This window comes from Rhinopithecus roxellana, chromosome 12 (assembly GCF_007565055.1).
Source record: "Rhinopithecus roxellana isolate Shanxi Qingling chromosome 12, ASM756505v1, whole genome shotgun sequence".
Taxonomy (NCBI): Eukaryota; Metazoa; Chordata; class Mammalia; order Primates; family Cercopithecidae; genus Rhinopithecus; species Rhinopithecus roxellana.
Window position 1 is genome coordinate 83,791,157 of NC_044560.1, and position 13,109 is coordinate 83,804,265.

Consider the following 13,109-nt stretch of genomic DNA (forward strand, 5'->3'; position numbering starts at 1 on the left):
TTTCTTAAAAAAGGCCTGCTGGGATTTTGATTGGGATTGTATTGAGTCTATATAAATAAATAAAACTGAGAGAGAATTAACATTTTATTTTGTTTTCTTGAGATGGAGTCTCTCTCTGTTCCCTAGGCTGTTGTGCAGTAGTGCGATCTCAGCTCACTGCAACCTCTGCCTCCAAGATTCAAGCAATTCTCCTGCCTCAGTCTCCCAAGTAGCTGGGTTTACAAGCGCCTGCCACTACACTCAGCTTAATTTTTTTATTTTTAATACAGGCAGGGTTTCACCATGTTGGCCAGGCTGTTCTCGAACTCTTGACTTCAAGTGATCAGCCCTCCTCAGCCTCCCAAAGTGCTGAGATTACAGGTGTAAGCCACCGTGCCTGGCTGAGAATTAAAACTTTTTTTTTTTTTTTTTTGAGACGGAGTCTGGCTCTGTCTCCCAGGCTGGAGTGCAGTGGCCGGATCTCAGCTCACTGCAAGCTCCGCCTCCCGGGTTCACGCCATTCTCCTGCCTCAGCCTCCCAAGTAGCTGGGACTACAGGCGCCCGCCAGGTCGCCCGGCTAGTTTTTTGTATTTTTAGTAGAGACGGGGTTTCACCATGTTAGCCAGGATGGTCTCGATCTCCTGACCTCGTGATCCGCCCGTCTCGGCCTCCCAAAGTGCTGGGATTACAGGCTTGAGCCACCGCGCCCGGCCCAAAACATTTTAATATTAAGTGTTTCGATTAAAATCTTCTCTAATTTCCTTCGGAAATGTTTTGTAGCTTTTGTACAGTCTTGCACATCTTTTATCCAATTTATCCTTGAGTGTTTCATATTGTGATTATTTTGTAAAATGATCTAGTTTTTAAAATTTCAGTGTCTGTTCATTGCTATTATATAGAAATGTAATTGATTTTTGTGTCTTGATCTTATTTTCTATAACCTTCCTAAATTCTTTTATTAGTTTGATAACTTTATAATCTTCCTAAATTCTTTTATTAGTTTGATAACTTTTTAATAGATTTTATCAGGTTTTCTCTATAGGTTATCATATTGTCAGCAAATAAAGAAATTTTTACTTGTTTCTTTCTGACTTGGATGCCTTTTATTTACTTTTCTTGTGCTGCCTAGAACCTCCAGTTAAGTACAAATGAGATCTTTTCTTTTTTTTTTTTTTTTTTTTTTTTGTTATTGTTGAGACAGTGTCTCACTCTGTTGCCCAGGCTGGAGCGCAGTGGCATGATCTCGGCTCACTGCAACCTCAGCCTCCTGAGTAGCTGGGATTACAAGCATGAGCCACTGCACATGACCTAATTTTTTGTATTTTTAGTAGAGACGGGGTTTCACCATGTTAGCCAGGATGGTCTTGATTTCCTGACCTCGTGATCCGCCCGCCTTGGCCTCCCAAAGTGGTGGGATTATAGGCATGAGCCACCATGCCCGGCTGAGATCTTTTCCTGTTGTTGACTTTTTTTTTTTTTGGGGGGGGGGATGGAGTCTCGCCCTGTCACCCATACTAGAGTGCAGTGGCTCGATCTCAGCTCACTGCAATCTCTGCCTTCCAGGTTCAAGCAGTTCTCCAGCCTCAGACTCCCGAGTAGCTGGGACTACAGGCACCCACCACCATGCCTGGCTAGTTCTTGTATTTTTAGTAGAGGTGGGGTTTCACCATGTTGGCCAGGCTGATCTTGAATGCCTGACCTTAGGTGATCCGCCCACCTTGGCCTCTGAAATTGCTGGGATTACAGGTGTGAGCCACTGCGCCCAGCCAATTTGTTGTATTTTATCAGAGGTGGGGTTTTGCTATATTGGCCAGGCTGGTCTCAAATTTCTGACCTCAAGTATCTGCCTGCCTCTGCCTCCCAAAATGTTGGGGTAACACGTGTGAGCCATTGTGCCCAACCCTGTTACTGATTTTAGAAAAACATTTAGAACTGGGCATGGTGGCTCATGCCTGTAATTCCAGTGCTTTGGGAGGCCGGTGTGGGAGGATCACTTGTGCCCAACCTAGGTGACAGAGCGAACCCTGTTACTAATTTTTTTGAGATGGGGTCTGGTTGTGTCCCCCAGGCTAGAGTGCAGTGGGGCCATCACAGCTCACTGCAGCCTCAACCTCCTTAGTAATCCTCTTACCTTGGCCTCCAGAGCAGCTGGGACTACAGGCAAGTGTCACTATGCCTAGCTAATTTTTAAATTTTTTTGTAGAGATGGTTTCCAGCTTTGGCTTCCCAAAGTACTGGGATTATGAGCATGAGCCACCATGCCTGGCCTGTGTTCTGATTTCTATTCCGAGATAGATAGATAGATAGATAGATAGATAGATAGATAGATAGATAGATAGATAGATAGATACATAGATAGATAGATACATAGATACATAGATACATTGATTGATTGATTTTTTTTTTAAAGACGAAATCTCCTCTGCTCTGTCCTGCCAGGCCTGGAGTGATTTTTTTGCCAATTCGCTCTGTCATGCAGTGGAGTGCAGTGCGTGATCTCGGCTCACTGCAAACTCTGCCTCCTGGGTTCCCGCCATTCTCCTGCCTCAGCCTCCCAAGTAGCTGAGACTCCAGGCACCCGCCACCACGCCCAGCTAATTTTTTTGTATTTTTAGTAGAGACAGGGTTTCACCATGTTATCCGTGTTAGCCAGGATGGTCTCCATCTCCTGACCTTTCTTTTTTAAAAAATAGAGACAGTAGCCAAGCATTGTGGTGGCACATACTTATAGTCCCAGCTACTTGGGAGACTGAGGTGGGAGGAACCCTTGAGCCCAGGAGGCTGAGTGAACCAATGTCATGTCACGGCACTCCAGCCTAGGTGACGGAGTGAGACCCTGTCTCTAAAAAGTTAAATAGAGATGGCATCTCGCTGTTACCCAGGCTAGTCTCGAACTCTTAGCCTCCCAAAGTACCACAATTACAGGCATGAGTTACCATGCCTGGTCTTGTTTTCTAGCTTTTTAATGTGGAAGATCAGATCATTGATCTGAGAACTTCCTATTTTCTCGAAGCATTTTAAGCCATAGGCTCCCCTTTAGGCACTGCTAGCTGCATCCCACACATTTTGATATGTTTTCATTTTCTTTTTCTTTTTTTCTTTTTTTTTGTTGTTTTTTGAGATAAAGCCTTGCTATGTACCCAGCCTGAGTGCAGTGATACAATCATGGCTCACTGTAACATCAACCTCCTGGGCTCATGATCCTCCTACCTCAGCCTCCCAAGTAGCTGGGACTATAGGTGTGTGCTGCCAAGCCTGGCTAATTTTTTGTATTTTTTGTAGAGATGGGGTTTTGCCATATTGCCCACACTGGTCTCAAACTCCTGGGCTCAAGTGATCTACCCACCTGGGCCTCCCAAAGTGCTAGGATTACAGTATGTGAGCCACTGGGCCTTGCCTTAATTAATTAATTTAAAAAAAAATTTTTTTTGAGACGGATTCTCATTCTATCACCCAGGGTGGAGTGCAGTGGTGTGGTCTCAGCTCACTGCTATCCGCACCTCCTGGGTTCAAGCAATTCTCCTGCCTCAGCCTCCTGAATAGCTGGAATTTCAGGTGCACACCACCACACCCGGCTTATTTTTGTAGTTTTTTAGTAGAGATGGGGGTTTCACTGTGTTGGCCAGGCTGGTCTCGAACTCCTGACCTCGTGATCTGCCTGCCTCGGCCTCCCAAAGTGCTGGGATTACAGGCATGAGCCACTGCTCCTGGCCTCCTTAACTTACTTTTATGTTTAAAGTAGATGTCTTATAGACAGCATTTAATTGGTGGCTGGGTCTTCCTTTTTTTTTTTTTTTTCCCAGTCTTACAATCTCAGTCTTTAATTGGAACGTTAATCCATTTACATTTAATGTACAATCCCATATGGCTGGATTAAAATCTACCATCTTGTTACTTGTTTTCTATTTTCTGTTTCCTCTTTATCTTTTCCTGACTCATTTAATTTTTGTAGTATTTTTTAGTATTCCATTTTATCTCCATACTTACTGCCTATACTTATTTGTTGTATTTTTGTTTTTTTATTAAATTTATTATTGTTATTATGGAGATGGGATCTCACTCTGTTGCCTAGGCTAGAGTGCAGTAACATGATTATAGCTCACTGTAGTCTTGACTTCCTGGCCTCAAGCAATCCTCCCACCTCATCCTTCAAAGTGCTGGGATTACATACCCAGCATGTTATTTTTATCTTAAACAGTAAGTTACCTTTTTTTTTTTTTGAGACAGAGTTTCACTCTTGTTGCCCAGGCTGGAGTGCAATGGCACGATCTTGGGTCACCGCAACCTCCGCCTCCCAGGTTCAAGCAATTCTCCTGCCTTAGCCTCCCTAGTAGCTGGGATTACAGGCATGTGCTACCACACCCAGCTATTTGTATTTTTAGTAGAGACGGGTTTTTTTCATGTTGGTCAGGCTGGTCTCGAACTCCCGACCTCAGGTGATCCGCCCACCTCTGCCTCCCAAAGTGCTGGAATTAAGCAGGCATGAGGCACTGCACCCGGCCATAACAGTAAATTATCTTTTAAAGACATCTAAATGGAAAAAATAGCCTTTTATATGTACTCACATACTTACCATTTTCAGTGCTTTTGATTATTTTCTATAGATCCAAGTTTCGATCTGGTATTATTTTTCTTTTTCCTAATGAACAACTTTTAATGTTTGTTGTAGTACACATCTACTGATGATGAAGTCTCTGCTTTTATTTAGAATGTGTTTATTTTGCCTTCATTTAAACAGCTTTTTATTTTGAAAAATTATAGACTTATAAGAAGTTTCAAGGCTCACATCAGTTGTTTCTCTTCCCTCAGGGATCGCAGTTCTCAGTAGTATGAAAGCGTTTGTTTGATATATTTTGCCTAGTTTCTAGTAGCTTATAATGAGAGGTTAAGTCCCCCATTCATCTTAGCTAAAAGTGGAAATATCTGCTTTGGTTTTTATTGAAGATCATAAACAGCAATGGTTATATAAATTGTGATTCTGAATTTCCCAGGACTGTTGAAGACATTCATATATCATTCAGTATCCCCTGTATCACTTCATAAATGAGTTATATAATAACTCCTGTTTCTTTTACTTTTTGCCTTGCCTGAAAGGAAAATCAGTCAAGATTTCTACTAGATCATCGCAGTTTTGTTGACCTAGAGGTGACACATTTGCATTCTTGCCTTCTACTTATTTTTTTCTTTTCATTTATATTTTATTAATCTATTTATAAAAGCAGTAGCCCATGTCCCCTGTAGCACATTTTTTCTTTCCTTCTCTCTCCATTCCCTCCCCTGAATTAAGTACTTTACATTGCATGGAATAGAGACATTATGATTGCCTTTAAGTAACTGAGCTTAAGGATTTACAGGAAAAGATGATTAGATGAGACTCTTTTCACCAGGCCTCGTAGTGAAAAGATTTAACCATAGAGCCGAACTACACGCTCCATCAGAAATGTGTGCCTCTGACCAAGCAGGACAGCTCATGCCTGTAATCCCAGCGCTTTGGGAGGCCCAGGCGGGCGGATCACGAGGTCAGGGGTTCGAGACCAGCCTCGCCAAGATGGTGAAACCCCATCTCTACTAAAAATACAAAAATCAGCCAGGCATGGTGGCGGGCACCTGTAATACCAACTACTTGGGAGGCTGAGGCAGGAAAATTGCTTGAAACCGGAAGGCGGAGGTTTCAGTGAGCCAGTATTGAGCCACTGCACTCCAGCCTGGGCTAAAGAATGAAACTCTGTCTCAAAAAAAGAAAGAAAGAAAAAAGAAATGTGTGCCTCTGTTCCCTATTGGGATTTTCCCTAATCTGTTTCTGTGACCAGTACTTTCGCTGCTATTTAGCTATCTCAAGTAACTGTTTTTCCTTCTTAGAGCCCTGCGTGTGTGCTGTTCTCTCTATTGTTCTCGTTACTAAAACTCACATTAACTTTTCAAAGGAGAGTATTTGATTGGTTTACTTAATGACCTGCTGGTACCAGGCAGCCTTCTAGGTCATTAGGTCATTAGCCAGCTGAGAGAGTCTCTGTTCTTTGGTCATGTGCCACACTTGATTGAGTTAGGGTCATGTGGGTGGTAAAAAGTGTTATGTCCTATAAAACCTGTCAGAATTGGTGTAGCAGGTACTCAGCATTATCCATCCTCCTCCATTATCATATAAAAATTGATTCACTTTAAACTTAAGAACAGTTATTAAACTGGATGTTTCCCCAAAACCAGTCACCTTCATACTTATAGATTAAGATTTAGATGAATTATTGACTTCATTCCTGAAATATTGGGGTTTTTTCCCTTCTTTATTTCATTCATAGTCACAAAACAAACGACAGTCTTTACCACCTTTTAGCCACAACTTAAAATAAAACCATGGTACTGATTGTTGGTCCAAGAAAGTCCATCTGTTAGAGACTATGAAGAGAAGAGAAAATTCAAATGTTCCCATTCTTGTTAGCATCTCTAAATTTGGAGGAAGATGAGGTTGAAACTATAAGCTGAAATGAGGCTTTTGGATTATTAGCCCCACCTGGGTTTGAATCCTGGCTTTTCTGATTTACTAGATGATAGATGAGTATCTTTTTTCTTTTTTTTTTTTTTTTTGAGACAGTGTCTTGCTCTGTCACCCAGGTTAGAGTACAGTGGTATGATCATGGCTCACTGCAGCCTCCACCTCTTGGGCTCAGGTGGATCCTCCCACCTCAGCCCCCTGGAGTAGATGGGACTACAGGTGTATACTACCACACCCAGGGTACTTTTGTAGAGACGGGATTTCACCATGTTGCCCAGGCTGGTCTTGAACTCCTGGGCTCAAGCCATCCGCCTGCTTGGCCTCCCAAAGTGCTGGGAAAGAGTATTTTTTTTTTTTTTTTTTGAGACGGAGTCTTGCTCTGCCGCCCAGGCTGGAGTGCAGTGGCCGGCTCTCAGCTCACTGCAAGCTCCGCCTCCCGGGTTCACGCCATTCTCCTGTCTCAGCCTCGCGAGTAGCTGGGACTACAGGCGCCCGCCTCGTCGCCCGGCTAGTTTTTTGTATTTTTTAGTAGAGATGGGGTTTCACCGTATTAGCCAGGATGGTCTCGATCTTCTGACCTTATGATCCGCCCGTCTCGGCCTCCCAAAGTGCTGGGATTACAGGCTTGAGCCACCGCGCCCGGCCAAGAGTATTTTTTTATAAGCTTCAGTTTACTTGTGAATAAAATGGAGGTTATAGAGTTTACCATCTGTGACTGTTAGAATTAAATTATAGGATACGTGCAAAGCGGTTAGCAAAGTGCCTAGCACGGAAGAAGTACTTGATAAATGTTAGCTCCCATTATCTCTAGATCATTAAGTCTTTTTTTTTTTTTTTTTTTTTTTTGAGACGGAGTCTCGCTCTGTTGCCCAGGCTGGACTGCAGTGGCTGGATCTCAGCTCACTGCAAGCTCCGCCTCCCGGGTTTTTACGCCATTCTCCTGCCTCAGCCTCCCGAGTAGCTGGGACTACAGGCGCCCGCCACCTTGCCCGGCTAGTTTTTTGTATTTTTTAGTAGAGACGGGGTTTCACCATGTTAGCCAGGATGGTCTCGATCTCCTGACCTTGTGATCTGCCCGTCTCGGCCTCCCAAAGTGCTGGGATTACAGGCTTGAGCCACCGCGCCTGGCCTAGATCATTAAGTCTTACTAATAATAAGGGTTAGACTAGTCTAACAATAAGTTCGTTACTAGTGCTAAGGAAAATTAAAATTTTTTGGTACATAAGCTGAGATATTATTAAGCCCTTAGACATATGGCTATATGATTTCTACTTTCTAATCTCAACTATGAAATGTTGGTCCCAGAAAATTTTTTAAGGAAAGTCAGTCCTGTGATAATTTTATATTGTTGGAATTCTGACTTTGTCACTAGATATGTGACCTTGGGCAAATTAGTTAACTTTTCTGTGCCTCAGTTTCTTTATAGTTTTATATACTTTTGTCTGTAAAATGGGGAAAATACCTTAGAGGATTGTTGTAAAGAATAAATGAATTGATATATATAAACTAGCACATAGGACAGTGCCTTTATTTATGTAAACAGGCTCGATATATAGTGTTACTTTATAAATTGCTGCTGCTGGATTTGACTCCTAGAAGTTAAATATTTGAATATTAGGCCCCTTTGGCCTAACTGGCTATTCTTCTCATCATTTAATGTGAATAGATATGTTTGTAGGAGATTTGTTATCTTTAGTTTCCATTGCCAGATTAACTTGCTAAAATGCAGGTGATAAGAGATGAGTGAGCTGAAGGCCATGTTCGATAGATAATCTTGTGGTTCCATTTTGAGGGACACAGAATTTCCATATATTGCTAGTCCTCCTTTGTGAAGCTTTTGTAGGGAAAATGTATCTTGAAATTTTTATAAAGCTGATTCTCCCCTCCCCTGCCTCCCATTGAAATGTCCTTTTTGGGTGACCACAGGGAGTGGAGTGCTAGCAAGGTGAAAGTGGGGTATTGGAAAGGCAATTTGAATTGAGACCTTTGATTTTAGCTTTACAAATCCAGCAAGTAAGGAATTTTCTAATCAAGAGTTACTTCCCTTCACGAGGAAACTCATTTCTGATTTATATTTCCTTCTCAAGGAGTGACAGTAATGCCTTTTCTTTCCATATGAGTGAGATTGAACATTGTTTTTGTAATGTTTATTGATCATTTGCGAGTTGTATATTCATGCCCTTGACCTTTTTTTTTTTTAATAAAGAGACTGTAGATAAAGGACATTAAACTTTTGCCAAGTATGTTTCCAACATATTTTTCATTTTGTCAGTTATCTTTCATTTGGTCGTGCTTTTTTAACAGTAGAGAAACTTTTAATGAAATCTATAAATTTTTCCTAAAAAGTGTTATGGTTAGAAAAATATTTGAGTGCCATAAAATGTCATAGTTTGTGTGTGGATGGGTCCATTTAATAAAAATTTTTCCTTAAAATTTCACAGGATTTGCAGTCTTTGCAAGCTAACATAGGCCTGAGGCGCTAACATCATAATAGCTAGCACTCACTGCACACATGCTGTGTGCCATAGCAGTGTGCAAGGTCTTTTATGTACAATATTCCTAAAACTCAGCTTCAAGCTAAATTGTATTATCTGCTTTTCATAGATGAGTAGTGAGCCCTGAAGAAGTGAAATAATTTGCCCAGGGTCACAGAACTAATTGATGGATTGGAATTTTAACTCAACTCTGCCTAACTCCAAAGTATATAGTATACTTTTTCTACAAAGCTTTACTTTTTGAGGCTTCAGAGAAATTATATTTATCCTAAAAGTTACATTACTTTTACTAGAACTTGAAAATATGAATCTATAGCCTACTGAGACTGCTCTTGATTCCCGAAAGCACAGGAGATAAGGTAATGAAAAACATGTAAACTAGCTGAAAAGTCTCCACTGTCTAGGGCTTTGATTTTCAAAGTGTGGTTCTCAGCCACACTTAGTGACTCACACCTGTGATCCCAGCACTTTGGGAGGCCAAGGCGGTGGATCACTTGAGGTCAGGAGTTCCAAGAACAGCCTGGCCAACATGGTGAAATCCTGTCTCTACTAAAAATATAAAAATTAGCCAGGCGTGGTGGCAGGCTCCTGTAATCCCAGCTACTTAGGAGGCTGAGGCAGGAGAATCACTTGAACCTGGGAGGAGGAGGTTGCAGTGAGCCAAGATCACACCACTGCACTCCAGTCTGGGTGACAGAGTGAGACTCCATCTCCTACCCCCCACCACCCCCGCAAAAAAAAAGAAAAAAAAAAATGTGGTTCTCAGACCACCATCATCAGCATCACTTGGGAATTTGCTTGAAATGCGAATTCTCAGGCCCTACCCAGATCTGCAGTTTTCTGATTATGTATAATCAGAAAGTCTGTAGGCTAGGCCCAGCAATTTGTTTTATAATCCCTCCAGTTGGTTATAATGTATGTTAAAATTTGTGAACCACTGATCTAGGGAAATTGTTTCCTAACTAGTGTTTTATTTCTGCTTCTATTGAGTTTTAGCCTAGTTTCAACAGTTGAGTGCAAAATTAGCATTATTGCATAGTGGCAAGGACATGGAGTCACACAGGAGGTAATTGAATCCTGGGTCATCAAGAATTTCAGGACCGTGCATGGTGGCTCATGCCTGTAATCCCAGTACTTTGGGAGGCCGTGGTGGGTGGATCATTTGAGGTCAGGAGTTGGAGACCAGCCTGGCCAACATGGTGAAACCCCATCTCTACTAAAAATACAAAAATTAGCCAGGCATGGTGGCAGGCGCCTGTTGTCCCAGCTACCCAGGAGGCTGAGGTAGGACAATCACTTGAACCCGGGAGGCAGAGGTTGCGGTGAACCGAAATCACGCCATTGCACTCCAGCCTGGACAACAGAGCAAGACTCTCTCAAAAAAAAAAAAAAAAATTTCAGGCAAGTTCACCTCCCTGAGCCATAGTTTCCCATCTTTGAAATGATATTAATAACATCTATCTCCATATAAGATTTTTTTTAGAATTAAGTAAGATAATATGTAAAGTGTCTAGTACATTGCCAGGATCCCAGGTGTTTGGGAAATTGCATCTAGCAATTTTTCTTGTTAGCAAAGAGCGCCCACCTCCATCTGTTCTAAACTCCTCTTGTTTCTTGAATGTATTTGCTGTCTTTTGTCTCTGGGGCTTTGTATTAACTTCTCTCTTGGACATCTAACCTCCTACCCCTCTTTGCCTCACTAATTTTATACATCCTTTAGATCCCTGCTATAGTTACTTCCCTTGGAGGGGGCTTTCCCTAACCCCCACCCCCCAGTCTCTATAGCAGTCTGTATTTCTATCACTGCATTTATCACACCACTTTGGAATCATCTGTCTCCTGTATAAACTTCATTGAGGCAGCGTCTTGTTCACTGCCATATTCCTAGGGACAAGTAAAGTTCCCTGTATATTGTAGGAGCTAAGTGTTGAATGAATGAATGGTGGCTGCCACTATTTGCTTCACCTTCACCCTCCAAGAGCAATCTCCCCATTCTGGTTTATAGTTTCTGTGCTCACTGCTTGTGATAATCATAAGTATGTATTGTTGAGAACAGTGCCTTTTTTCTCTTTCCCTGAAAGCACATACTTTAATGTTGGCTGACATAGTAGTTCACTCAGCTGTTTCCTAACCACTGATCCCTCTGTATCACAGGTATCTCCGGAGAGCTTTGTGCCTTGATGGATCAAGTTCATCATATGCAGCACTCAAAATGGCAGCATCCTTCGGACCTCACCACGCGGTGAGTGGGTGATTAGAAGAAGATGGAAAAGGGTAGAATGTCTGGGCGCGGTGGCTCACGTCTGTAATCCTAGCACTTTGGATGGCCAAAGTGGGTGGGTCACTTGAGGTCAGGAGTTTGAGACCAGCCTGGCCAACATGGCGAAACCCCATATCTACCAAAAATGCAAAAATTAGCCGGACGTGGTGGCGAGCATCTGTAGTCCCAGCTACTTAGGAGGCTGAGGCAGGACAATTGCTTGAATCCCGGTGGCAGAGGTTGCAGTGAGCCAAGATGGTGCCATTGCACTCAAGCCTGGGTGGCAGAGCGAGACTCCGTCTAAAAACAAAAGGGTGAAATTTGGCTGCAGGAGGAACATAGTGGGGAGTAGGGGTGGAATTGCTTAATTCAAGAGGCGGGGTGAATAAAGTGATGCAGTATAATGGAATAAGAACTGGACTGAGGCTGAGCACAGCAGCTCACGCTTGTAATTCCAGCACTTTGGGAGGCCAAGGCAGGAGGATTGCTTGAGCCCAGGAGTTCGAGACCAGTCTGGCCAGTGTGAGACCCCTTCACTACAAAAAATACAGAAACTTAACCGGGCATGGTGGTATGTGTCTGTAGTCCCTGAGAGTGCCTGAGAGAGGAGGATTGCTTGAAGCCCAGGAGCTTGAGGCTGTGATGAGCAGTGATTGTGCCACTGTACTCCAGCCTGGGCAACAGGGTAAGACCCTGTCTCAAAAAACAAAACAAAAACTGGGCTGAAATTCAGGAAACCTGAGTTCTAATACTAGCTTTGCAACTTGGTGTCAAAGGACCTTCCTAATTCTGAAATCTTCTGGAATTTTTTTTTTAAGACTCAAATTTAGTATTACAGTTCTCTGGATTCTTGATGCAGTGTGGCTGTACAAATTTATTCAGTTATTTTGATTCAGATACTCAAAAACTTTGGAATCATCTTCTACTCTTTTCTCTCTCACCCCATATTCAGTCTACCAGCAAATCCCATAGGCTCTGCATATACAGTTGTCCTTGGTATTCATGAGGGATTAGTTCCAGGACCCTCTTTGGATACCAAAATCCCCAGATGCTTACATTCCTTATATAAAATGCCATAGTGTTTGCATAACCTGTGCACATCCTTCCATATACTTTAAATTATCTCTAGATTACTTATGATAACTAATACAGTATAAATGCTATGCAAATAGTTGTTATACTGTATTGTTTAGGAAATAATGACAAGGAAAAAATGTCTGTACATGTTCAGTACAGATGGAAGCATCCATTTTTTTTCTTTGACTATTTTTGACCCATGGTTGGTTAAATCCATGGATGTAGAACCCATGGATATGGAGGGTCAGCTGTATATCCAAAGCCTAACTATTTCTCATCATTTGACCTGGATTGTTGCAAGTCTGCTAAATGCCCTCCTTGCCAGTGCACTGTTCACAACTCAGCAGCCAAAGAAAGAGATTCTTCTAAAGCATCAGTCAGATTTGCTCAATATTTCCTAGTGGCTTCCCATCTCACATCTTCCCATTCTTGTAATCCCCTACTAAATCCTATATGCTTTGACCTATGTTCACCAACCTCATGTCCTAATACTCTTCCTCTTGCTTTAGGGCCTTTACCGTCATGTTCCCTCTGTAGTTGTCAAAATTATATAATTTCTTAGAAGGAAAGGCAGTATAGTGTAATTGTTATTAGATAAATTCTGGAGTCAGATGTGAATTCAAATCCAGGTTCTTCTACTTACTTTACTGTATGACTTTGGGTAAGTTATTAACCTGAGGTTCAATTTCCTTACCTATGCAAGGACTTAATGAAAATACTAGTAGGATTGTCACAGTATTAAGTGAGGACAGGTATTTAAAGAATTCAGCAAGTACTTGCATATAGGGATAGATAAATGTCAGGTAC

General features: G+C 42.1%; 1 protein-coding gene across 4 annotated transcripts in view; it reads left to right on the forward strand.

Annotated features, from left to right (window-relative positions):
- S100PBP (S100P binding protein) overlaps positions 1 to 13,109 on the forward strand; it is a 44,129-nt gene that overhangs the window by 26,903 nt on the left and 4,117 nt on the right. For 3 of the 4 annotated variants that reach the window (XM_010354210.2, XM_030913445.1, XM_030913444.1), the window contains exon 6: positions 11,120 to 11,207. In XM_010354210.2, the coding sequence (XP_010352512.1) occupies positions 11,120 to 11,207 (88 nt within the window). Of the gene's footprint in view, positions 1 to 5,074; positions 5,126 to 11,119; positions 11,208 to 13,109 lie in introns of all 4 variants that reach the window. The other variant, XR_004052226.1, reaches the window with a different exon arrangement.